The 26,907-nt window shown below is 50.4% G+C and overlaps 1 protein-coding gene across 4 annotated transcripts in view; it reads right to left on the reverse strand.

Annotated features, from left to right (window-relative positions):
* Positions 1 to 26,907, reverse strand: part of MFN2 (mitofusin 2) — a 31,972-nt gene that overhangs the window by 3,631 nt on the left and 1,434 nt on the right. The window contains exons 2-19 of one of the 4 annotated variants that reach the window (XM_055384592.2): positions 26,432 to 26,575; positions 25,952 to 26,019; positions 19,165 to 19,343; positions 16,147 to 16,282; positions 13,486 to 13,648; positions 12,383 to 12,507; positions 10,926 to 11,034; positions 10,709 to 10,816; positions 8,259 to 8,412; positions 7,977 to 8,044; positions 7,710 to 7,831; positions 5,696 to 5,822; positions 5,223 to 5,327; positions 4,909 to 5,011; positions 3,905 to 4,125; positions 3,143 to 3,298; positions 2,587 to 2,783; positions 160 to 294 (exon numbers count right to left, since the gene is read on the reverse strand). In XM_055384592.2, the coding sequence (XP_055240567.1) occupies positions 160 to 294; positions 2,587 to 2,783; positions 3,143 to 3,298; positions 3,905 to 4,125; positions 4,909 to 5,011; positions 5,223 to 5,327; positions 5,696 to 5,822; positions 7,710 to 7,831; positions 7,977 to 8,044; positions 8,259 to 8,412; positions 10,709 to 10,816; positions 10,926 to 11,034; positions 12,383 to 12,507; positions 13,486 to 13,648; positions 16,147 to 16,282; positions 19,165 to 19,339 (2,204 nt within the window). In that variant the 5' untranslated portion in view covers positions 19,340 to 19,343; positions 25,952 to 26,019; positions 26,432 to 26,575. Of the gene's footprint in view, positions 1 to 159; positions 295 to 2,586; positions 2,784 to 3,142; positions 3,299 to 3,904; positions 4,126 to 4,908; positions 5,012 to 5,222; positions 5,328 to 5,695; positions 5,823 to 7,709; positions 7,832 to 7,976; positions 8,045 to 8,258; positions 8,413 to 10,708; positions 10,817 to 10,925; positions 11,035 to 12,382; positions 12,508 to 13,485; positions 13,649 to 16,146; positions 16,283 to 19,164; positions 19,344 to 25,951; positions 26,020 to 26,431; positions 26,580 to 26,907 lie in introns of all 4 variants that reach the window. The other 3 variants (XM_055384583.2, XM_055384569.2, XM_055384573.2) reach the window with 3 other exon arrangements.

Consider the following 26,907-nt stretch of genomic DNA (forward strand, 5'->3'; position numbering starts at 1 on the left):
CACCGTGCCCAGCCCATGGTACACGTCTAACACGAATGAGCTAAATCCCCACCAGAAAAATTTGTGTCCACACCCAAGACGCAAGCCCAGCAGCTGAGCCCCAGTGTGCCTGGGCTGCACCCTGGAGCCCTAACCTTTGGCCACGCGGGCCAGCCTCACCTGAGCAGCTTTGCTTTGCTCTGAAGTGAGTCAAGAACCTCAATTTTCTTGTTCATGGCGGCAATTTCCTGCTCCAGGTTCTCCCGGGTGACGTCAACTTGCTGACACAGATGAGCAAAGGTCCCAGACAGTTCCCTGGGGAGGAGAGAGAAGGGACCAGTTGGAGTGTGTGGAGCAAGATGCCACTGGTGGCTTAACCCACCCACAGTAGGGAGCAGCTGGGCCTGTCTATATCCCTGCCAGCAGCTCTGCCCTGAGCCAGGCCTGGTTTGGCAGAATCTCCTACACCCTGCTGAGACTGTGAATAATCATAACAACCAAACACACTCAGCATCACCACGGCCTGAGAAGCAACAGCACAGAGCTGTGCACCCTGGTTTGGGCACAAGAGATCCTGACTCTGCTGCTCATCAGCCGAGTAGCAGGGGACACATCACTATTTTTCAAATCTCAGTTTCTTGATTTTGAAAAAGGAGATGGCCCTCTCCCTCCCCCTCCCCCACGGTCTCCCTCTCCCTCTCCCCACGGTCTCCCTCTGATGCCGAGCTGAAGCTGGACTGTACTGCCGCCATCTCTGCTCACTGCAACCTCCCTGCCTGATTCTCCTGCCTCAGCCTGCCTAGTGCCTGCGATTGCAGGCGTGCGCCGCCACACCTGACTGGTTTTCGTATTTTTTTGGTGGAGACGGGGTTTCGCTGTGTTGGCCGGGCTGGTCTCCAGCTCCTAACCGGGAGTAATCTGCCAGCCTCGGCCTCCCGAGGTGCCGGGATTGCAGACGGAGTCTCGTTCACTCAGTGCTCAATGTTGCCCAGGCTGGAGTGCAGTGGCATGATCTCGGCTCGCTACAACCTCCACCTCCCAGCCGCCTGCCTTGGCCTCCCAAAGTGCCGAGATTGCAGCCTCTGCCCGGCCGCCACCCCGTCTGGGAAGTGAGGAGCGTCTCTGCCTGGCCGCCCATCGTCTGGGATGTGAGGAGCCCCTCTGCCCGGCTGCCCACTCTGGGAAGTGAGGAGCGCCTCTTCCCGGCCGCCATCCCGTCTAGGAAGTGAGGAGCGTCTCTGCCCGGCCGCCCATCGTCTGAGATGTGGGGAGCGCCTCTGCCCGCTGCCCCGTCTGGGATGTGAGGAGCGCCTCTGCCCGGCCGCAACCCCGTCTGGGAGGTGAGGAGCGTCTCTGCCCGGCCGCCCCGTCTGAGAAGTGATGAGCCCCTCCGCCCGGCAGCCGCCCCGTCTGAGAAGTGAGGAGCCCCTCCGCCAGGCAGCCGCCCCTGTCCGGGAAGTGAGCGTCTCCGCCCGGCAGCCGCCCTGTCCGGGAGGTGGGGGGGCGCCTCTGCCCGGCCGCCCCTTCTGGGAAGTGAGGAGCCCCTCTGCCCAGCCGCCACCCCGTCTGGGAGGTGTACCCAACAGCTCATTGAGAACGGGCCATGATGACGATGGCGGTTTTGTCGAATAGAAAAGGGGGAAATGTGGGGAAAAGATAGAGAAATCAGATTGTTGCTGTGTCTGTGTAGAAAGAAGACGACATAGGAGACTCCATTTTGTTCCGTACTAAGAAAAATTCTTCTGCCTTGGGATGCTGTTGATCTATGACCTTACCCCCAACCCGGTGCTCTCTGAAACATGTGCTGTGTCCACTCAGGGTTAAATGGATTAAGGGTGGTGCAAGGTGTGCTTTGTTAAACAGATGCTTGAAGGCAGCATGCTCGTTAAGAGTCATCACCACTCCCTAATCTCAAGTACCCAGGGACACAAACACTGCGGAAGGCCCCAGCGTCCTCTGCCTAGGAAAACCAGAGACCTTTGTTCACTTGTTTATCTGCTGACCTTCCCTCCACTATTGTCCTATGACCCTGCCAAATCCCCCTCTGCGAGAAACACCCAAGAATGATCAATTAAAGAAAAAAAAAAAGAAAAAGGAGATGGCTATAAGACAACATCTACCTCCAAGAGTCAGAGAAATAATTAGGTGCAAAATGTCTAGAGCAAAGGGTCTGCCACACACAGTAAAAAAAAAAGGAAGCGAGAATATTCATCCCCACCACCCCAGATTAGGCAATAGATTCCCACCTGACCTAAGATGTGCACGAAGATCAGGCTCGGTTCAAAAACTTCAAAACTACATCCACAGCCCAAGCTCTTCAAGGCAACCTCTAAAACTCCTACTAGGAATATCTCTCGCCTTCCCATTTCTTCCTCACCAAGGGGCCCAGAGGCCTACCCCGTCCCAGCCCAAGACGCAAAGTGTCCCTGGGAGACCCCTCTCCCCATCACTGGCCTCAAAGCTGGCCCTGCACACCCGAAGGCCCAGGGTCTACGATGCTTAGGACCCAGTGGCTTCCAGGCCAGGTTGGAAGAGAGATGGGGAAGGGAGATGGGGCTGACCCTGCCTAAAGGAAGTCCCCTGCTGGGGTCCGATAGGGCCACTCACTGCTGGACTTGGTGGCTGCAATTGGAGCCAGTGTAGCTGATGACAAGCTGCAGCTTCTCGCTGGCATGCTCCACAAACTGGCGCTTGAAGGCCCTCTCCTTGGCCTTGGTGGTCCAGGTCAGACGCTCATAGACGTAGAGGAGGCCATAGAGCCCAAAGGAGAGGGCAATGAGCCGCCAGCCCACTGCCTTCCACACCTGCAGAGCACATGGTCAGCCTGGAGTGCAGCCTCTCTGTGGCCCACACTCCTCTGGGGCCCATCACTACCAGAGCAATCTGAAGGGCCCCAGCCAAGGAGCCTTCATGTTTCTACTCTGAGTTCCTCTTTCAATGTCTCCTTTGATCCCACCGAGGCCAGAAGGTCTGGGACCATTTCCAGCAGGAAGTGAGGGAAACTTGGTGAGGGAGTAAGCACTCCCCATGCAATCACAGAGGAGAAAGTATGCAGTGGACTGTGGAGTGTGGCCCAATGCAGGGGCCACCGCAGGAACCTAGCCCTCAGGCCCCACCCACCTGCCCTCCGCCCCCACCTTCCCGAGCAGAACTGGTCACTGACCACTCCTCCAACAACAAGAATGCCCATGGAGGTCCTGGATGTCAGGGAGGCCAGGCCGGTAACCATGGAAACCATGAACTCCTCCTGGGTGAGCGAGCCCTGTGGCAGTGGGGGCATGCTGGGGTTGGCTGGTGTCAGAGGGATGGGACGCTGGACCTGAGGAGAGAAACATGAGAGGGGTGAGGGGGACGTATTGAGTCTCTCATTCACGTGAACCCTCAGTGTTGCCCTAGTCTGGGGAACAGGGACACAGAGTGGCTCTTCAATTTCCAAAAGGCAAAAAGGGGACAACCAGCTTCGGATGTAGCAGAGGAGACCCTCAGGTGAGCACCACGGGACGTGCAAAATGTGAGCAGGAGCCATCCTGACCCGCCTGGCAGCTTCCCCGAGTGTGGGATGTGTACAGAGGGCAGTACATGTGACAACTCAAGTGGTTTAGAGATGAATGTTTTTAAAATCTGAATTTTAAAATAGTTGTATGTAGGTGGTTATTTTTAAAGTCGTCTATTTTTAATAGTTACATACTTACTTTAATGTGTATTAGAGAAAAATACTAGCATCTGTCATTTCACAAATATCACTGCTTAGAACAAATCCAGGTCAATCAGTAGCAAAAATTCTGTCTGTGGTATACTGTGTGGTGGGGCACACCACCACAGCTGCTGACCTTAGGGAACCCCCGTTTTAGAATGGTTCCCGTGTCTGGAGGCGGGGTACAGACTGACCCCCCACAATGCCCTTGAGGTGAGGAACTTTGCTTGCCTGGTCATTGTAGCCCATCAAGGCCCGACGGCTGTTCTTGGGGCCCAGGAACCTATTCACCAGCATGGTCCATCCGAGAGAGAAATGGAACTCAATGTCTTCCTGGAAGTCAGCACACAGCTTGTCACAGTTCAGGTCATAGTTGAGGGAGAAGCACTGGCGCGGGACCAGCATGTCTATCTGACTCCGCACAGACACAGGAAGGAGGGGTTTCAAGCCATCTGTCAGGAAGAGAAATGGAGGAAAAGCTTATCAGCTCAGCCCTGCACCACAGCGGCACCAAGCCTTGGAGACAGGGCTCTACCAGCTACTGCCAGGGATGCTGAACAGCTTTGCCTGGGAACCACACCCCAGTCAAGTTGGCCCGTGAGACTGAGCATGCCTCACTTGAGGCCAGCTCTCCCAGGCAAGTGTGGACTCAGATGCCATACTGCTAACACTTATGCCTCACGTGGACTTATAGGAGCAGGCTCAATTCTCAGCCTAGGGTAAACCCATGCAGTAGCACAAGATGGGCTCCCCAACCCTGTGTACAGAATGAGTTCACAAGGCCAGGCCCGGTGGCTCATGCCTGTAATCCTAGCACTTTGGGAGGCCAAGGCAGATAGATCACTTGAGGTCAGGAGTTCGAGACCAGCCTGGCCAATGTGGCAAAACCCCATCTCTACTAAAAATACAAAAAAATTAGCCAGGTGTGGTGGTCACGCCTGTAGTCGCAGCTACTCGGGACGCTGGAGCAGAAGAATCGCTTGAACCTAGGTGGCAGAGGTTGCAGTGAGCCAAGATCATGCCACCGCACTCCAGCCTGGGTTACGGAGTGCGACTCTGTCTCAAAAAGCAAACAAGAATGAGTTCAGAACATGTACCCAGAACCTGAAGGTATCAAGTTGAATCATCATGAAAAGTGACAGATAAGGAAAGTCCTGATTTCTTTAGCTTGGCCTCCGCATCTCATCTTTGGGCAGCCCAGGGCCACAGCTCCCCAGTTCCCCATGGGCACTAACCTATCATGTCCTGCTGCATGGTCTGCAGGGAGTTGGTGATGGCCGTGGAGCAGCGGTCAGACATGTTTCGGCCCAGTCCTTCCTCTATGTGGCGGTGCAGCTCCTGCCACCAGAAGAGGGAAGTTAAGAGAAGCATGTCCATCAAAATTCCCTTCAGGCCACATCCACCAGGTGACCCCAGAAGGCTGACGGAAGCCTGGGCCTTGTCTCTGTGGCTTCTACTGTCACTGCTTGGGGGCCCTGACCCAGACCAACAAGGGTTGAATCACTTTTGGGGGCCTCCTGCCAAGAGGACCTGTTGCTCCATGACTCACATTCTTATAAACCTTGAGGACTACTGGAGAAGGGTGGAAGTCCATCTGGTAATCGTCCACCAGTACAGAGAGGCGCCTGATCTCCTCGGCCATTGCAGTCGACACCTACAGCAAAAGGAAGCACACTGTTAAGTATCAAGGAAGACCAAAGTTCACTCCTGCAGCACCAGGAGAGATCCTAGCAGACGGCACATCCTTCCTCTCAAACCAGCAGCCTCCTCAGCTCCTCTATGGAATTAAAGCCTCTGAAGTGAGAGGGTCTGGGAAACTGGCTGATCAAACGCCCACATGATCTGTGGAGGTCCAGAGGAAGGGGAACATGCCCAGCATCACACAACCCGACAATGGAACCCAAACGGCAGCTCTGCAACTTTCTTCTGAAAGGCTGAGAAGTCCCTAAGAGGAGGAGGTCTGCTTTCTTCTGGACTCTACTCGGAGTCCAAATCTTCCCAGAATGCCTCCTCATTTCTCACCTGCCTCTCCACTTCCTCCGTAATCTGCTTAATTCGCAGCTTATAGTCTTGAGCCAAGAGCTCCAGCTGTTTGTCAATAAATTTCAGTCGGTCTTGCCGCTCTTCACGCATTTCCTCGCAGTAAACCCTGAAAGCAGAGTACTGGTGAGAAATCCATGTTCCTGTCTGACTAAGCAGAGGAGCAAGAGGGGATGCCAGAAAGCCCACGCCACCCCGCCCGCTATCTTGCCTGGCAGGGCTGCACACACGCACCCAGGGGCATGGCCTTCCCCTTCCTAGGTAAGAAGAGGACCCTGCAGCCAACCATGCACTCTTCAGTCTTCCATGTGGGTCAGGTGGTGGGCACAAAACAGGGAGGGCGCTTTAAGGGGGTTTAAACAAATTCTGCCAATTAATACAGGGAAAAAAGCTCAACCTCACTAGTAATCACAGAAATGATTTTTTTTTTTTTTTGAGATGGAGTTTCACTCTTGTTGCCCAGGCTGGAGTGCAATGGCACGATCTCCACTCACTGCAACCTCCACTTCCTGGGTTCAAGCGATTCTCCTGCTTCAGCCTCCCGAGTAGCTGGGATTACAGGCATGCGCCACCACACCCAGCTAATTTTGTATTTTTAGCAGAGACAGGGTTTCTCCATGTTGGTCAGGCTGGTCTTGAACTCCTGACCTCAGGTGATCCACCCGCCTTGGCCTCCCAAAGTGTTGGGATTACAGGCGTGAGCCACCATGCCCAGTTGTAAATGAAATTTTTAAAGGCACTATTTTCTACCAAGGCCTGGCAAAAATGACCAGGTCTGAAGTTCTGGTGAGGGCTGAGGAAATGGAAGGCCTATGGACAGTACTGGTCATGCAATGAATGGGTACGGCTGTTCTGAAGAGCAATCAAGAAAACTGACTAAAACTGGAAACGCGTGTACCCTAAAACAGAATCGCCACACCCCTAGGAACTCACCCCAGGAAGACTCTTAAAAAGGTGCACAAGGGGACACATGAACCAATGTCCACTGCAGTAGGGTTTCTAATAGCAGAAAAAAATCTAAAATTCCATCCATAGGAAAATGAGGCATATTCACAATGGAATATACTACAGCAGTTCCTATTCATAAACAAACTACACATACTAACAAGGATAGAGGGAAAAACGATGTTGAGAAAGCAAAGCCAGGTACAGTGACAGACAGTGTGATGCCACATCTGTACATCTGAAGCATGTAAAAACCTGACATATTCCTCAGCACTTATGTAAAAAGTACTGTTTGGGTGATAGAACAATGTAAATTCATGATTATGGTGCCTCTGGGCAGAGTGACACTGGGACAAGTGCAAAAGAATCAAAAGGGAACTGAACTTTTTAAAATTTTAACTTAACATAAACAATTGAGAAAGTCAATTCTGTGTGATAGAAGCAAGGTGTTTTCATATTATTCTTTAGTGACAGGGTCTCACTCTGTTGCCCAGGCTGGAGTGCAGTGGTGCGATCACAGCTCACTGGAACCCTGAACTCCTGGGCTCCAGCGATCCTCCTGCCTCAGCCTCCCAAGTAGCTGGAACTACAGGTGTGCGCCACCACACCCAGCTGATTTTTAAAATTCTTGTAGAGATGGGATCTCACTATGTTATCTGGGCTGGACTCCTGGCCTCAAGCAGTCCTCCTGCCTTGGTCTCCCAAAGTGTTGAGATCACAGGTGTGAGTCACTGCTCCTGGTTGGAATGTTGTTTTTAAAAATGTGTTCAGGCTCTGAGAATGGCTGCAGAGCTCAGCAGGGCATGGGCCAAGACCTCCAACACAGGGAATCGTGCTGCACAGACCAGGTGGGGTGATGAAGCACCCAGCCGCCCTCCTCACCAGGCTGTCTGTGTGGTTCTAACATGGTCTGGTGGCCAGGGAAAGGGCTCTGGATGGGAGCCCAGAGACTCAGCCCTGCCATCAAGGCGTGTCCTAACTGCCTAAGGCAGGGGTGGAGCACCCTCGTCTCGGCAGCCCTCTCCACCTATCTGCAGTCTTGGACTCTTACTGCTGCTCCCGAGCCGCCACGTGCAGGGAGTCCATGATGAGTCGAACCGCCTCTGCAATCTGCTTGGCCCGGACCGTGTGCTGCTCAAACTTGGTCTTCACTGCAGACTGGGAGATGCACTCCTGGAACACACAGAGGCACGGAGGGAGGTGGGGGCCACCAGGGGCCTACAACCAAGGGCCAGACTCTGGTTTTCACTGCCAGGGACACAGCCAATGGGAGCTGGGGAGGCACAGAATCGCCAGATACCAGAATCAGAGGACTCACCTCAAATCTTCTCTCAAAATTCTGAAACTCAAACATCCTCACTTGAAAGCCTTCTGCGAGAGCGCCCCCTAGGAGGATTGTACTGCATTAGTCCAGAAACAACTTGGCAGCAGAGGAAAACGATGAAATCCCCAGAAACCAAGCCACTGGCTAAAGAGCAAGAGCCTCTCTGCTCTTCTCAGCATCCCCTTCTCAGAAGGATTTTCTACTGACAGACTCCTCAGCACGAGACAAAATGTCTCAAACATCAGAGAAAAGGAAGACATCTGTTCTCATCGTTACCTCCTTCAGGCATGCCCTGGGCTTTCTGAATCCTGGCGTTGAGCACCTCCTTAGCAGACACAAAGAAGATGCGGTCCCCGGCCTGGGATCGATCCACCACGCCCAGCTCATCCACCAGGAAGCTGGTACAACGCTCCATGTGCTGCCGCCGCACCTGGAGCCCAAACAAATGTGTCCAGAGTGAGCGTAGGTGGCCCCACAGCCCCCACCTGCCTCTTTTATTAAAAGAATAGGTCATAAGAGGCTGGGCATGGTGGCTGACGCCTGTAATCCCAGCACTTTGGGAAGCCAAGGCAGGTGGATCACTTGAGGTCGGGAGTTCAAGACCAACCTGGCCACCATCGTGAAACCCTGTCTCTACTAAAAATACAAAAAAATTAGCCAGGCATGGTGGCAGGCGCCTGTAATCCCAGCTACTCAGGAGGCTGAGGCAGGAGAATCGCTTGAACCTGGAGGTAGAGATTGCAGTGAGCCAAGATAGCACCACTGCACTCCAGCCTGGGCGACAGAGTGAGGGAAAAAAAAGAATAGGCAATATATTCACATGGCTCAACAGCCAAAGGCACAAACACACACACAGTGTAATGTCCCCCACTATTCTGCTCTCTCACCACCAAGTTTCCCAGACCAACGTGTGGGGGTTACTTGGCAGTAAGCGTGCCAAAGATATTTTATGCTATACAAGCAGAAACGCTTAAACGTGCCCTAGACTGCCTCTTGTTAAGCTTACATAGTGCCTCACTTTGGTGCCCTGGCAGGAAAGGAACCCTGAGGTCAAGAAACCTAAATCTGGGACCTATACTCTGACAAGCTGTGTCCTCCTGAGGCATTGTTTATAAAAGGAGTGGCCATCACTAGAACATCCCTCCTGGCTCTGACATCCTGGGGTTCTACAAATAAAATGTGACAATAGCTTCTTGTAGACACCTACCACATGTCAGGTGTTTTTGACAGATTTCATCCTCTCAACAAGTCTATTTATCACACCATCACACTGGCGAGGAAACTGGATTATCAGAAGGGTCAAGGAAGCTAACAAAGTCACACTGCCTAGTGTCAGTCACAAGCGGGCACAGTGGCTCACGCCCGTAATCCTGGCACTTTGGGAGGCCGAGGCGGGCGGATCACCTAAGGTCAGGAGTTCAAGACCAGCCTGGCCAACATGGTGAAACCCCATCTCTATTAAAAATACAAAAATTAGCCAGGTGTGGTGGCGGGTGCCTGTAATCCCAGCTACTCGGGAGGCTGAGGCAGGAGAATTGCTTGAACCCTGGAGGCGGTGGTTGCAGTGAGCCGAGATTGTGCCACTGCACTCCAGCCTGGGTGACAAGAGCAAAACTCCATCTCGAAAAAAATAAATAATTTGGACTCTGGCCTACTGACTGCAACTGCATGTTTTATCATCCCATATTGCCATATTATCAGTCTTATTACCCTTTATTTGTTTAATTATTTTTTTGTGAGACGGAATCTCGCTCTCTGGCCCAGCTCACTGAGCTCAGCTCCCTGAGAGCTCCACCTCCCGGGTTCACGCCGTTCTCCTGCCTTAGCCTCCCGAGTAGCTGGGACTACAGGCGCCTGCCACCATCACACCCAGCTAATTTTTTGTATTTTTAGTAGACACGGGGTTTCACCGTGTTAGCCAGGATGGTCTCGATCTCCTGACCTTGTGATCCGCCCACATCGGCCTCCCAAAGTGCTGGGATTACAGGCGTGAGCCACCGCGCCCGGCCTACCCTTTATTTTTTTGGAGATGGCATTTTGCTACGTCGCCCAGGGTGGTTTCAAATTCCTACTCTCAAGGGATCCTCTCTCAGCCTATAGGTGTGCACCACCATGCCGTCTGTTACCCTTTTGTCTTTCATTTCACATATTTAAAGAGTTGTGAGGCCAGGCGTGGTGGCTCATGCCTGTAATCCCAGCACTTTGGGAGGCTGAGGCAGGTGGATCGCTTGAGCCCAGGAGTTCAAAACCAGCGTGGGCAACATGACAAAACCCCGTCTCTACCAAAAATACAAAAATTAGCCAGCCTCATGACCCAGTCTCTAAATAAATAAGTAAATAGCTAAGAGTTGTAAGTCACCAGTAAGAACCAGTTATTCTCCATTCCTCTTTCCAGCCTCTTTCCCAGAGGCCTCCCTAGAGCTGAGCCTGTTCCATATTAATTCCTCAGAAACCAAACTGAGCACCGGCACTGAAGATGCACTAATGCAGCAGGGATCCTTTTTAGGCCTAGGGGAGAGCGGCTTGAAGAGGGGGTGCATCCAGCCAAGTGGATGGGAGAGGGGAAAGACCACCAGAAGATACCACAGAAGAGTACTTGGAGAATTCTTTGGCAATAAAATTAATTCAGGGAAGTCACTAGATCCAGGGGTGCATGAAGTGGCCCTAGTGGCATGCAGTGCTCCCTCGGGGTTGCATTCCCCAAACTGCCAAACAGAAGCACGAACCTCCTCCATGTACTCAGGCTCTGAGGCAGATGCATCCCAGCGGTTGTTCAGGATGAAGATGTTTGGCCGGGAGAGACGCTCACTCACCTTGTGGAAGAAGTGCTTTTCCTAGATAAAGGGTAAGACCTCGGTGGAGCAGGAGCTTGACAGCCAAGGCCCCATCAGCTGCCTGCCCAGGGGGTGCTGGGAGCTTGGGAGAAGGCAGAGGAGGAGTTACCGTCTGCATCAGGGTGGACTCTGAGTTGGCCACCAGCACAAACACATCAGCATCCAGACAAAACTTGTCAATCCAGCTGTCCAGCTCTGTGGTGACATCAATACCAGGGCTAAAGGTGACAGGGGTAAACCAAATCATCAGGCAGAGCAGGAGCCCTATTATTCCTGCTGAGAACAGACCTGGGACTTGTGAGGCAGGCAGGTCATGGAGGAGAAAGCCAGGGACGGGAGAGAAATCAGGCCTGGCCCTCATTAACGGATTTTACTTCCCATTTCCTATCCTTCCAGATTGCCTGGAAATGAGTGTTTTGTTTTGTTTTGTTTTTGGATATAGAGTCTTGCTCTGTCGCCCTGGCTGGAGTGCAATGGCACGATCTCGGCTCACTGCAACCTCCGCCTCCCAGGTTCAAGCGATCCTCCTGCCTCAGCCTCCCGAGTAGCTGGCACTACAGGCACGTGCCACCATTCCCAGCTAATTTTTTTGTATTTTTAGTAGAGACAGGGTTTCACCATGTTGGTCAGGCTGGTCTCGATCTCTTGACCTCGTGATCTGCCCGCCTCAGCTTCCCAAAGTGCTAGGATTACAGGCATGAGCCACCGTACCTGGCAGAAATGAGTGTTTTTAAACACATATATCTATTGCTTTTATAAAAACAGAATTACTTGTAATTCTACTTTAAAGATGATATACCAGGCGGGGCACAGTGGCTCATGCCCGTAATCCCAGCACTTTGGGAGGCTAAGGTGGGCGGATCATGAGGTCAGCAGTTCGAGACCAGCCTGGCTAACATGGTGAAACCCCGTCTCTACTAAAAATACAAAATTTAGCCAGGCATGGTGGTGGGCACCTGTAATCCCAGCTACTCCAGAGGCTGAGGCAGGAGAATCGCTTGAACCCGGGAGGCGGAGGTTGCAGTGAGCCGAGACTGCACCACTGCACTCCAGCCTGGGTGACAGAGCAAGACTCTGTCTCAAAAAAAAAAAAAAAAAAAAAAAAAAAGATGATATACAATTAAGGTGAAGTTGTGACTTGATGTGAGTCCAGATAAACGCTACAATACTGTACATGTTGGTATAGTTATAACCAGTCCACCAAGCCAAGGCAAAGTGTTTCTTCAAGGGAAATAAAATACACCTCTGACTCCGCCACAACCCCCCACCCCCAGTACACATGCTGGCACTGGGCTGAGATTGAGAACCTCCCCCGCCAACTTTTGAGCATCCCTCCTATCTTTTACAGACCATCCCTGGGACATCTGCAGGGTACTGATAAATAGGTATAGTAACCAGACTCCAGAGGAAAGCCAAGAGGCCAGAGGATTTGGTTGAGCCCATCTGAAAGGTAGTAATACTTAAGCAGAGCAAGGATGGGGCCCAGGGACCCTGGCCTAGATTATCCAGAAATGGAAACCTGGTGCCTTCCAGTTTGGACCTCCTAGGAGGGCACCTCCCTCTTACCTGTCCATCAAAACGAGGTCATCCTTCAGAAGTGGGCACTTAGAGTTGGGCCACATCACACTCACTAGGCTGCCGGCATGGAGCTGCTTGTCCTGGTGGAGGGCATGGGCCAGCTGGTTCACAGTCTGACGGCAGAGGAAGGAAAGAAAGAGGCTGAGGAGGAACCACCAGGCCAGGAGATCTCCTGTGCCGCTGCATCACAGCACAGTGGCTGGGAATGCTGCCCATCTGCTACCCTTTCTTCTTCCACATATAAAAAGTTAACAGCTGGGAGTTGTCAATAAGAACCCACTTTCTTCACTGCTCTTTTGAGCTTCTTTCCCGGATATCACCCTAAAGTCATCTGTTCTGCACTGATTGATTCTTTTTTTTTTTTTTTTTTTTTGAGACGGAGTCTCGTTCTGTCACCCAGGTTTGGAGTACAGTGGCGTGATCTCGGCTCACCACAACCTCCACCTCCTGGGTTCAAGCAGTCCTCCTGCCTCAGCCTCACAACTCGCTGGGATTACAGGTGCCTACCACTACGCCCAGCTAATTTTTGTATTTTTAGTAGAGATGGGGTTTCACCATGTTGGCCAGGCTGGTCTTGAACTCCTGACCTCAAATGATCCAACCACCTCGGCCTCCCAAAGTGCTGGGATTACAGGCGTGAGCCACCGTGCCCGGCCGATTGATTCTTTATGAAGCAAATTGAGCATCTGGCCCCAAACAAGAATGCAGCTGCCTCTCAGAAAACTCAGTGTCGGTCCCTGACTGATAGGTCAGAGACACACAGCAAATGCAGGAATTCCTCTCTGGCAATATCCCAAGGAAGAACACAGCACAAACTGTCTTCCTTAATTAGTGAAGAGAGGTCAGTGGCCACTCAGAGCTGTATGAGGAACAGCAGGGTCCTCATTCTTGGTGATCCACGTTTCTGAAAACCGCCTCCACAAGCCCCCAGAAGCTCTTACGTCCTTCAAAAAGTTCATCTAAAATAGGGTCTCCCATTCACCTCCACAGGATGGTGCTGCCCCCTCCCTAGAGGTGAGGTCAGCCGTGTCACAACGGAGGACTTGCTCCACCAGCAGGCACAGGGCTGACAGCCAGCCTGGCACCCTCACCTTGGCGCTCCTCTTTTCCTCTGAGCCCTCGGTAAGGAGAAAGGCCTCATGGCCATCTGTGCCCTCTACCCGCAGGAAGCAATTGGTGGTGTGCCCAATCCCAGAGGGCAGAACTTTGTCCCAGAGCATGGCATTGATCACGGTGCTCTTCCCATTGCTCGTCCTAGAAGGAAGTAACAGCTGTCAGCAAAGCCACCAGTATCTGACCTGAATTACTTTCACAATGCAGATACCAGCCTGGAAGGCCAAAGCCCTATTCACTGCAATGTTGCCAGTGCCCAGACAGTGCTGAGAGACAAAGAGTAGGCACTGTTTATTAAAATGAATAAACACCCCCAGGCCCAAACCTCTGACATGCCCCTGGTTCATCATTTCAGATCAATCTACAAGAGGCTCACTGCGCGCTGTCTGCCCCTTTAATCACACAGCCACCCTCAGCAACACTTATAGAGACTGTCTGTCTGTCTCCAAAGTTTAATTCAGGCCTACCTGAAACACCGACTAACCCCCAGTGTCTTCCTCAGTCTAAATGACCCCAGTGTTTCCTACACAGGGCATGTTTCGCTGCTTTTCTCCCATCACGCTCCTCCTTACACATGAAGCTCCACCTTGTCAGTCCCAGCTAACAACTGCCAGGCTAAAGGGAAGGTTACTTTCTCATTCTTTTTTTTTTTTTTTTATTGTTATTTGAGACGGAGTCTCACTCTGTCGCCCAGGCTGGAGTGCAGTGGCACGATCTCAGCTCATCGCAACCTCCGCCTCCTGAGTTCAAGCAATTCTCCTGCCTCAGCCTCCCAAGTAGCTGGGACTACAGGCGCCCGCCACCACACCCAGCTAATTTTTTTTGTATTTTTAGTAGAGATGGGGTTTCACCGTGTTAGCCAGGATGGTCTCAATCTCCTGACCTTGTGATCTGCCCGCCTTGGCCTCCCAAAGTGCTGGGATTACAGGCGTGCCTGGTCATTATACAAGTTATAAATGTTTGGCATAGTACTTTGGGTACACTGTGGCTTCACAAGGGCCAGTGTTAAAACAGCTTCCATGTCAAAGCAAACTGCCTACATATTGGTTTGTCCTGGTGGGGAATAAAAAGGATCATTGGTTCCAGTCACAGGTATAGTAAATGTGGGTACTTTAAGGTTTGGAGCACTTACAAGGCTGTGGTAGAAACAGATACCCCATGGTTATCACATGTTAAACCATGTGTATCTGTGGAATACTCAGTCTCAGTGTGCACACCTTTGACTACAGCTGTGGCAGTGTTCCTTTAAACAAAGCTGTGACCCATTTTAATCTGGATAAGGGCAGAAATGGTTCACACTCCATTATTTGTAAAGTTATCTGCTGTTAGCTTTCATTATTTTTGCTACACTCATTTTATTTGTATTTAAAATGTTTTAGGCAACCTAAGAACAAATGTAAAAGTAAAAATGCAGGAAAAATGAATACTTCATGTATATCAAGCTAGCAGTAAAACAAAACAAAAAAACCACGTATTTAACTTATTTTTAGATTTTATTTTTTTTTTGAGATGGAGTCTCACTGTCGCCCAGGCTGGAGTGCAGTGGCCCGATCTCGGCTCACTGCAGGCTCCGCCCCCCGGGGTTCACACCATTCTCCCACCCTAGCCTCCCAAGTAGCTGGGACTACAGGCCCCGCCACCTTACCCGGCTAATTGTTTGTATTTTTAGTAGAGATGGGGTTTCACTGTGTTAGACAGGATGGTCTCGATCTCCTGACCTCGTGATCCGCCTGCCTCGGCCTCCCAAAGTGCTGGGATTACAGGTGTGAGCCACCACGCCCGGCGTATTTTTAGATTCTTTGCTTTTGTGATTTTTTTTTTGATGCTTGCCTAACATGCATGTGCTGTAAAAATATTTAACAGGGAAATAACTTGAGATGATGGCTAGCTTTGTTTAATGTCTTACGAAATTTTCATGAACAATACAAGCACAATTGTTAAGAACACGTGTATTAAATTCATGTAAGTGGAATAAAAGTTTTATGAATGGAGAAAAAAAAACAAATACTGTATGATTCCACTTACGTGAGACATCTAGAATAGTCAAATTCATAGGGACAGAAAGTAGAATGGTGGTGGCCAGGGCGAGGGACATGTGGGACAGGGAGTTATTGTTTAATGGCTATAATACAAGCTTCAGTTTTGCAAGATGAAAAAGCTCTTGAGACTGGTTGCAAATATACCTACTAGTGAATTATATGCTTAAAATGGTTAAGGTGGTAAATTTTATATTATATGCCTTTAACCTTAATTAGAAAATAAAAAAAAATAGTCAGGCTTGATGGCATGCACCTGCAGTCCCAGCTGCTCAGGAGGCTCAGGTGGGAGGATCACCTGAGCCCAGGGAGATCGAGGCTGTAATGAGCTACCAGCCTGGGTGACAGAGAACCCTGTCTCAAAAATCAAATAAATAAATAAAATATAAATTAAGAGGAAAGCAATGAATTCTGAAGCATGTCCCTGCCGGCCTGGATGACAGAGAACCCTGTCTCAAAAATCAAATAAATAAAATATAAATTAAGAGGAAAGCAATGAATTCTGAAGCATGTCCCTGCCTGGAACGTTCTGTGACCTTGCACAAAGTGCCTCCCTCCCTCCTAGCCAGGAAGAAAGAAAGGGTGGGTGCCTCAAGGACTTACCGGCCAAAAAAAGCCACTTTCATGTGCCGCCGAGCCAGAACCTCACTGATGCCTCTCACTTTGGATAGGTAACCTTTGACGTCCAGAACCTGTTCTTCTGTGGTAACGGGGTCCAGTTCTGCATTCCTGTACGTGTCTGGAGGTGGGGATTGAATACGGGTCACCACATGGTCAGAGGAGTTCCACAGTCCCAAGTCTGGAAGGGCCAGAGCGTCGGCCCTGCTTACCCTAAATGAGTCCACTTCTGGCTCCCTGCAGCTGACAGGCTGAGCTCCAGATCCTCTATGGTGGCCCCACAGTGTGGTGGTTAAGAAGATGGCTCAGGAGCAACACTGCCTGGTTTTGAAGCTGGTTCTTACCACTTTCTAGCTCTGTGGCCTCAAGCAAAAGAAACTTTCTGGGTCTTAGTTTCCTTAAGCACAAAACGGAGATAACTACACTATCTACTTCATGAGACCATCGTGAGGATCAAACGAATTGAAACGCAAATGCTGTGAATGGCGGCTGGTAGAAGATGAATACTTAAATGTTAACTGCCTTCCTTGTTTATTTTTTCTTAACAAATATTTACGAAGGTCTTACCACATGCCAGGCACTGTTCCTTTCACTTTTCAAATTCGTTCTCTCCTTTGGTCCTCTTTATTAACATGGCTCCAGAGTTAGTAAAAGGCAGAGCTATGACTTGAATTAGGCAGCCTGGCTCTGGAGTCCAGGCTCTTAACCACTCTATGTCACTTCTTGAGGCCCTCCCTGCCCTGGCCCTGTTGGCTTCTTGCCACCCGCTGCCTCACGGTCTCCCTCACCATATCCCCAAACTCACCAGCTTCCTCGGCCCTCTGGCTCCACTCCCTGCTGCCCAAACCCCTTCCCCACTCTCTGAAGAACTGACACACTACACTGCCTTGGGGCAGCGTGGCTCATTCTCACTTGGCCTCCAGTCTAGCTTAGACAGCACTGCCCCCAGGAAGCCTTCTCTGACCACCCCTCTAACCTGAGTCAGGACCCTGGACCCCTTCTCTGTGTGCCCCAGCACCCTGCACTTCTCCCATCTCAGCTCTCACCTCATCATAAGGTAACTGTCCAGCTCACCTGTCTGTGTCATCTGCCTCATGAGGGCCACGCTATCTGATCCCAGCACCCAGCAGGTGCACAAATGTTTGCTACGTGAGCAGACCTTTGGATCACTGCACTGCTTTTTCCCAGTGCCCTTAACAGGCAGATGGCCAACAAATTACTCCATACAGGAGCAACTGAGTGAGATCCCACCACTGTCCTGTCTAGAACTCGCACCAGACAGGTGCTTCAGCTGGCTGGAACACAGACGGGTGTTTAGCCCCTCTGCACACTCCTGGGAACTATGAGGCTGACAGGCCCCAGCCCTGAGAACACTCCGAAAGCATCTGAATCATGACAAGGGCCTGCCCAGTGAATTTCCCCTGCAGCCAGCGCCATGAAAGGAAGTGACCAAGTCAACAACACCCCCATCTCCCCTCCTGCTATGTCCACCGGTCACCTCTGCCCCAGATGCATCAATATTCCTCCCTTATATGGGCACCTGGGCATGGCCTTTGGAATGTCCCTCGGAGGAAGCTGGCTCTCAAGCATGTGACTACACTTAAAAGCGAGAGCCAGCAGGCCAACAAGCTCTTGTTACCTGCCCGTTAGAAACAGTCCCCAGGCAGGAACCATTCTTTCCCTGACCCAACACAGCTCAGGATCACTCCAGCTCTTTCCCTTCCATTTAAACAACAGGGGAGGCCTCATATTTTCACACACAGAGAAATCAAAGCATGTATCACATAAACACCTGCATTACGCATGTGTTTGTCCACAACATCATCTGAGTAGGTGACTCAGAGCTTCCAAGAGGGTTAGCTCCCAGAGGGGAGCGGCCTGATCTACCCCATCTCTGCATGCCCAGCACCTGGCACACGGCTGGCACACCATAGCCACTGATAAACAGGCAATGAGTTGGGATTATTTCAACTACCAATCATACTACTTTAAAATTCAGATTTGTTTTAGTTCAACAAGTATTTAGGAAACACCTTCTGTGGCATCAAGCGCCATGCAAAGGGCAGGGCACAGATGAGGGCATGAAGTTGGACAGTCTCTTTCTTCAAAGGGAGCCTCGTGTAGCAGCCTGGCATGTAAAACAACGAGAAGCCAAGCTGCTCTATTTGAAAGCAGAATGGAAAGAAGGTGGCCCCCCTGAGCCAGGGGCCAACCCCCGAAGCACCACCACTGAACTTCTAGGGTTCTGCAGACTAGAATCTGAAACCACTGTTCACACCTGAGCCCCACTTTCACAAGTGAGGAAACCAAGGGCAGATAAGACTCAGTTACTGGGTCTCCACAGACAATCTCAGGACCTGGCGCCAAAGTGTCCTTCTAAAGAGGGAGCCTGAGGAAGCCAGTGCTGGAGTTGACACTCAGACGAGCGGGGCCCTGGGAACCAGTCCTTCTCTGCTGATAGACAAGGAACTAGAGGTTGGGCTCAAATTAGTAACTAGTAGAAAAGGCATAGGTGACGTGAGTTTCCTATAGTTCTGTCACCAATCTAAAAATATCAAAGAAAGGGCGCCCTGGTCAGGGATCACTGACACCCAAACAGTGCCTGGTATTAATGGCAGCCAGAACTAGGCAAAGGAAAACACGTGGGCTCCGGAGTTGGAGACACCTGGGTAAAACCCTGATCTATTACTTACAAGGTATCGTACAACTCTCAAACCTCAATTTGCTTGCCTTGTAGATGGGGATAAGATTCACCTATCTTTCATGATTAAATGAAACAAAACATGTGGACTTCTTAAAGTAATTACTAAATGGCAGTTCCCTTGTCTTCCTGGCCTCATCTCCCCAGACTCCAATTCCACATGATTTCAAGAGCAGAGCATTTCTAAGGCTATCTGGTTATGACTTCCCTGGGAGCAGAGATATACTTCCCCACCCGCAAATCCCACTAGCTAAATATCTAAACAGGTAAGAGCGGGCCTGGCTGAGCCGGTGCCCCCTTACCTTCAAGGAAGGTGGCGCTCTCCTGGATGTAGGCCCCCAGCTGCTCAAAAATGCCATTGATCTTCTTCTTGGCAGTGACAAAGTGCTTAAGTGGGGATGCATTCACCTCAGCCATGTGTCTCTTATCTTTCTTGACTGTGACGATAGAGTTGCATCGAGAGAAGAGCAGGGACATTGCGCTGCAAGAGAAGCTAACGTGAGTGAACCCAGCAACACCTACCTCGGGACATCCTGCTAGGGAGATGGCGGAATGCTTGGGGGAGAATCAAGAATATGGGAATCTCAGGTCACTGCAACCTCCAGGACTAGAACAAAGGACGGTGAGATAAGAACAGTGTCTCAGGCTGGGCGCGGTGGCTCACCCCTGTAATCTCAGAACTTTGGGAGGTTGAGGCAGGGGGATCACCTGAGGTCAGGAGTTCAAGACCAGCCTGGCCAACATGATGAAACCGTCTCTACTAAAAATACAGTAATTAGCCAGGCCCAATGGCACACACCTGTAATCCCAGCTACTCGGGAGGCTGAGACAGGAGAATCGCTTGAACCTGGGAGATGGAGGCTGCAATGAACCAAGATCATGCCATTGTACTCCAGCCTGGGCGACAGGGCGAGATTTTGTCTCAAAAAATAAAACAAAATTAGCCTGACACAGTGGCATGCATCTGCAGTCCTAGCTACTTGGGAGTCTGAGGTGCGAGGGTCACTTGAGCCCAGGAGTTTGGGCTGCAGTGACCTATGATCAGTCCACTGCACTCTAGCCTGGGAGACAGAGCAAGACCACATAAAAACACTATTGGTTAGGGGCCAGGTTCAGTGGCTCATACCTGTAATCCCAGCACTTTGAGAGGCCAAGGCAGGCAGATCGCTTGAACTTAGGAGTTTGAGACAAGCCTAGGCAATGTAGGACCCCGTCTCTACTTAAAAAAAAAAAAAAAAAAAACAGCCAGGCATGGTGGATTATGCCTGTAATCCCAGCACTCTGGGAGGCTGAGGCAAGTGGATCACAAGGTCAGGAGTTCAAGACCAGCCTGGCCAACATGATGAAACCCCGTCTCTACTAAAAATACAAAAAAATATAGCCGGGTGTGGTGGTGGTCGCCTATAATCCCAGCTACTTGGGAGGCTGAGGCAGAGAATGGCTTGAACCTGGGAGGCGGAGGTTGCAGTGAGCCGAGATCGCACCACTGTACTCCAGCCTGGGTGACAGAGTCAGACCAAGTCTCAACAAAGAAAAACACGCAAACACACACACACACACAAACTATTGGTCTATTTTAGTATAGCACAGGTGTGCTACAGAAAATTTGGAAACTGAAGGGGAAAAAAACCCATAACCCCATCATTTTGTGATAAGCAATGTTAACATTTTGTTTATTTACTTATTTATTTTTTATTTTGAGACAAGATCTCGCTGTTACCTGGGCTGGAGTGCAGTGGCACAATCACAGCTCACTGCAGCCTCAACCTCTTGGGCCCAAGCAATCCTCCCACCTCAGCCTCCTGAGTACGTGAGACCACAGGCATGCACCACCACGCCCCACTAGTTTTTTTTTAATTTTTTGTAGAGACAGGGTCTTCTTATGTTGCCCAGGCTGCTCCCAAACTCTTGGGCTCCAGTGATCCTCTCACTTTGGATTCCCAAAGTGTTGGGATTAAAGTGCTGGGATTAAAGGCGTGAGCCACCATGCCCAGCCAACATTTTTTTTTTTTTTTTTTGAGACAGTCTTGCTCTATCGCTCAGGCTGGAGTGCTGTGGCATGATCTCGGCTCACTGCAACCACCACCTCCCGAGTTCAAGCTATTCTCCTGCCTCAGCCTCCCAAGCAACTGGGACTACAGGCACTCGCCACCATGCCCGGCTAATTTTTGTATTTTCAGTAGAGGTGGGGTTTCACCATGTTGGCCAGGTAGGTCTTGAACTCCTGACCTCAAATGATCCACCCACCTTGTCCTCCGAAAGTGCTGGGATTACAGGCATGAGCCACCGCACCCGGCCCAACATTTTGTTTATTATAATTTTTTTTTTTTTTTTTTTTTTTTTGAGACAGAGTCTCACTTTTGTCACCCAGGCTGGGTGCAGTGGTGCAATCTCAGCTCACTACAACCTCCACCTCCCAGGTTCAAGCGATCCTCCTGCCTCACTCAGCCTCCTGAGTAGCTCGGAGTATGGGCATGTGCCACCACACCCAGCTAATTTTTGTATTTTTTGTAGAGACAGGGCTTCACCATGTTGGCCAGGCTGGTCTCAAACTCCTGACCTCAAGTGATCCATCTGCTTCGGCCTCCCAAAGTGCTGGGAATACAGGCGTGAGCCACCGCACCCAGCCATATCATCACAGTCTATTTTTGTGTGACTGTCTCTCTTGCTCTCACTCAATCCTACATATCTTTGTAGCTTATCTTTTCATATAACAACATTTTAGAGGTCATGAGATTTGACTCCAAAGTCCTAGAGGTCTTTGGTCAAAGGTCAAAAGAGGCTGGGCATGGTGGCTCACACCTATAATCCCTGCACTTTGGGAGGCCCAGGCGGGTGGATCACTTGAGACCAGCCTGGTCAACATGGTGAAACCCCTTCTCTGCTAAAAATACAAAAATTAGCCAGGCATGGTGACAGGCACCTGTAATCCCAGCTACTCGGGAGGCTGAGGCCCGAGAATTGCTTGAACCTGGGAGGTGGAAGTTGCAGTGAGCTAAGATCGCGCCATTGCACTCCAGCCTGAGCAATAGAGCAAGACTCCATCTCAAAAAAAAAAAAAAGATCAAAAAGAGGCGTACACACCAGAAGGAGTGCCCAGGGTAAGACTGGGAATTCCGAACCCAAAAGTGGACCCCTGCCAGGTCCCTCAGAGTTCCCACCACGGCGAAAGCTACTTCTTGAGCAGAGCCCACCGATCCCAGGAAGTCAAAGGGCAAAGGCCCTCCTGGATGAGGGGGTGTGTGCACAGCTGACTGTGCCTGGGTCTGTCACTGCCTCCCCAGCCACCCTAATCTTACTGCTCAGTTCTCCACCCAGCAGTAAGCTCACTCTCTCTAGATTGGAAATGAGGTGTTGCTCCCCAGCAAGCACACGTGAAAAACTTCCAAATGGGGCCAAAGTATGTTGCACAAGGTCCTGAAAAGCAGAAAGAACACCCGGAAGAGGTACATGAAGACCAAATGCCAAAACGGACTTTTAGTAACTAACCATCCCAAAGAGTGGGCAGAAGACAGACCGACCCAAAGCGGGATACGGACCCACATGTGTGCCCAAACCAACAAGTTCTTGTGCAATGTTAATGATTCTTCTGGAGACAAGGGAAGAAAGTGACCCCACTTCCGTTTCTACATTCCTCCTCAGCATGACGCCACAGCTATGAGAGATGTTTTCTCAGCACGGAAGCCATATGTCCAGGGCTTAAAGACAGTACAGCTCTGAGAAAGGAAACTGCAAAGAAAATGCTACTCTCACTCTTCCAAAGCAGCAAAGGAGAGTGCGCTGAAATCAGGCTTGCCATGGCCTGGCAGATCAGACTGTTCGAGAAAGAGGGGATGTGGCAGGCACAAGAGGAAAGCCATCCAAAAGGAAAAGAAAAGGGATCAGGGGTCAGGCACGGTGGCTCATGCCTGTAATCCCAGCACTTTGGGAGGCCGAGGCAGGCAGCTCACCTGAGGTCAGGAGTTCAAGACCAGTCTAGCCAACATGGTGAAACCCCGTCTCTACGAAAAATACAAAAAATTAGCTGGGTGTGGTGGCGCATGCCTGTAGTCCCAGCTACTCCAGAGGCCAAGGCAGGAGAATCACTTGAACCTGGGAGGTAGAATTTGCAGTGAGCCAAGATCTCGCCACTGTACTCCAGCCTGGGTGACAGAGCGAAGTCTCTCTCTTAAAAAAAAAAAAAAAAAGGGGGGGATCAAGGATGGGGCATGATATAGCACTACCTATGACAGGTTTTGTAATCAGGCAGAGCTGGGTTCAAATTGTGACTACATTATTTCTGGGCTGCTTAAACTTAAGCAAGTTATTTCATCACAGAACCTTGGTTTCTTCATGTGTACAACAAACAAGACACCTACTGGAGAGAAAAAACTGTCTCAAATTATCTTTTTTCTCTACTCTCACACCATAATCATCAACACAAGAGACTTCTGTGACCAAATGTGAGGGGGTTTCTTCCCCACACACCAACCAGCGGACAGCAGCTGGGTATCCTCTCATTCAGTTCCCATGCTGTCTGCCTGGAGAGAGTGTCAGATCCCACAGGTTGAGGGCTCAGTCCCCAGGACTGCCCCGCCTCTCCACCACCACCCCTCAAACATACCAGTTGCAAGTCTGGGCCTCCAGAATTTCTCACCAACTGGCTTCAGGCTGGGGTTCCCATGACCCCCTCTTTGAGTTCAATTAATTTGATGGAGCAGCCTACCTAGCCCAGGGAAACACTTACTTACGTTTACCAGGTTATTATGAGGGATATCGCAAAGGATACAGATAAGGAGACGCTTAGGGCGAGGTATGGGGGAAGAGGCGTGTAGTTTCTGTGCCCTCCCTGAGCAGGCCTCTCTCTAGGAACCTCCGCGTGTTCAGCTATCCACAAGCTCCCTGAACTCTGTCCTCTTGGATTTTTATGGAAGCTTCATGACATCAGCATTCCTTCCCTCAGGATACAGGGTCCACCCCTCTCAGGGGAGGGTTTTAAGGCCCATAATCAGAAAGGTGGGGAAAGATTAGGGTGGAAGGAGAGCAGAAGGTCAGAGGCCTGCCCCTGAGGCCTAACACATCTAACATTATATCAAAAAACCATAACAAGGGCTGTGGATAGGAGTTACGAGCCTGGATCCGTGGATGAAAACCAATATCCTAATACCACAATACCATCTAAACTGTGAGAAGACTAAAGTTGATGGTGCAAGCAACATGCTTCACTACAGTAAGAGCTAAAGGCAGCTTTACATGTTATAAAACAGTAACAACAAACTCTACCAGCAAGATCACAAGACTCTCTCCATGAACACCCAGCCTTCAGGAAGGGCAGAGGCAACTCCGCCAACTCACACCACACACACCACTCCCTTACCCGCTACCACGGAGATCAAATAAACAGGTCAGCTGGGGAAGGATCAGCGACACCCCACTCCAGAAGTGACTTGCTGCAGGAAGCAAGTTCCCTGCCATCAGAAGCAGGTGCTTTTAAGTTCTGGTCAATGTTTGCAAGCCCAGGAGATATAAAACCAAAAGCATTAGTGCTCACTAACTGCAAGACTCAACAGCGTGTACACCAGTAGAAGCTTGGGAGCTCCAGGTTACAAGGTCTGCTGGGAGCTCCAGGTTACAAGGTCTGCTGGGAGCTCAGCCGGTCCAGGAGCCTCCCTGCTCTCACTAATACCCAGCCTGCAGCTGCCTCCAAACCCCTGGCATAAAACCTACTGTCAGCTCCTCCAAACTCTGCCTGATTTATCTGGCTCTGCTAACTTGCAAGCTGAGATTCCACATTTGTGTTGCATGAGCTGCTTTCTGCCTGGAAGCCTCCTTCCTTTTCCACCCATTTGGCATACTCCTACTGTCCTTCTAGACCCAACTCAAGTGTCACCCGCTCCATGAAGCCTCCTCTGATGCCTCATAGAGAACAAACAACATCACAGGCTTCTGGTTTTTATCACATCCTGTGTTCCCCAATTATCTCAAGGCTTTGACTGCTGACTCCCTACTCCTCCAGGGTGATGCAGGGCAGCTGGGTTCCTCCTCCGCCTCTGGAAAGCCTTGATAATCTCTGCTTCACCACAGACCTCGCCACAGGCACGTGGGGACCATCCCGCAAGCACAGCCTGAGAGTCCAGCTCCAACATCAGTGACACACTAAGCGTCACACTTCAAGCTGTGACTGCCTCGTAAGTGCTCTGGAGATTACTGTTTTGGATAGTTTCTGGCAGTGCTTCCCAAAGCGTGGTCCACAGAACTCGACTTGCACCCAATATCCCATGTAAAGAAGGTTCAATAGTAGAATCAGTTTGTAAAACACCATATGCTAGGCCAGGCACGGTGGCTCACGCCTGTAATCCCAGCACTCTGGGAGGCCGAGGTGGGTAGATCACAAGGTCAGGAGTTCGAGACCATCCTGGCTAACACGGTGAAACCCCATCTCTACTAAAACTATAAAAAATTAGTCAGGCGTGGCAGCATGCACCTGTAGTACAGCTACTCGGGAGGCTGAGGCAGGAGGATAGTGTGAACCCGGGAGGCAGAGCTTGCAGTGAGCCAAGATCACGCCACTGCAAGATCGTGCCACTGCACTCCAGCCTGGGTGACAGAGCAAGACTCTGTCTCAAAAAAAAACAAAAAACAAACAAACAAACAAAAAACACCATATGCTACCATTTCCCTCAGTGGAGCACGTGAGCACAGCAAAAGAGTTTGGGAAGGAAGCCTTGTTGTAAAGAGACTAGTTTAACTGTGTTGAATTCAGCATTTCACAAATATATTCAATGAAAAAACCCTTCTGTGTAATAGCTTTTAAAATCCCGAGGATCACACTTTAGGGAAAAGCCCATTCTTTCTGGTACTCTCCTGCCCCTACCCCCAAAAAGTGCCAGGGGCACAGTATTAATAAATATTAACCTAAGACCAGAAATGAACCCAGTTCTAAATGGAAACTGCTATTAGCCCTCCAAGGTGGTCAACAGCTTTGCCTCAACCTAGGCTATTAGTTGAGGAGTATTAGGTATCTTGGGTGTAGAGACAGCAGTAGCAAAATTCACTGCAAGGTGTGTTTGGATCCCAAGCACAGTCCCTGAATCCACACCACCTCCTTACCCAGTGTTATGTACAGCAACTCCTAGCAGGGAAAATAAAATGGATCCACGGATCGTCTGCTGGCACAACTGGAAAAGAGGAGAAGCTGAGAAATCGAAACAAAAAGAGTATACAGGGTAAAGGGGACAGAGCAGAGTCTTAGTAGAGCAGTGACAAGGAGCCAACCTGTGCTGGGCCGAGATGGGGAAGAGCCAGCACAGCAGAGAAGACCAAATCAGGGAGACAGAGACTAATTCTTCAGGGAGCCCAAGAGATCCCAGCCACTTCTGAACTGTCAACTTTTAAACAGGTTCTCTAAGCAACCAGCGAAATCCTTCACGGAAGTAAAGAGATACGGTAGTTTTTCAACACAAGTTAGAAAGCTGTGGCTCTATACAAAGAGGATGCCATCCAAGAGACTTGCCACCAGAGGTCCAGGAGAGCACACCCCTGTCCACTCAGCTCAAATCCAGGGTGCCAGAAGTCACAACTACTACTTACTTTTTTGGATGTGAGAGATCTTCACAGGGTAGGCATCATGGACATGGCTGAAGTCCAAAAGACAAAAAGATTCTGAGTTCTCTTCTGTCCTGTCTCAGGTTGAGGTTGGCTATTGATTGACTGTGTTGACTCCACCAGTCCTGACTTACTAGAAAAGAAAAGGGAGATGGATCAGGTGTCCAAAAAAAAAAAAAAAAAACACTGGTGTACAAAACATGTCTAATCAGGTTTCAAGCCAAACAAACTTATCCCTGAGGGAAGCTTACTCATTGAGGTATTGGGGAGTTGCGCTGGCATGTGAGGAAGTGCCCTGGGGAAAAAAACGCAGAGGTGTGGGACCAATCCTGGCTGTGCACACGTATTCCGCCATGTGCGGGTTTGAGGCACCACGGAGGTCCCTGCAGGAGTCCTGGGAAAGGTACATCCAGAGAGGGGAGAAGAGGACAGAGCAAAACTAGGAACAAAACTGGGCTTGA

This window comes from Gorilla gorilla, chromosome 1, assembly GCF_029281585.2.
Source record: "Gorilla gorilla gorilla isolate KB3781 chromosome 1, NHGRI_mGorGor1-v2.1_pri, whole genome shotgun sequence".
Classification (NCBI taxonomy): domain Eukaryota; kingdom Metazoa; phylum Chordata; class Mammalia; order Primates; family Hominidae; genus Gorilla; species Gorilla gorilla.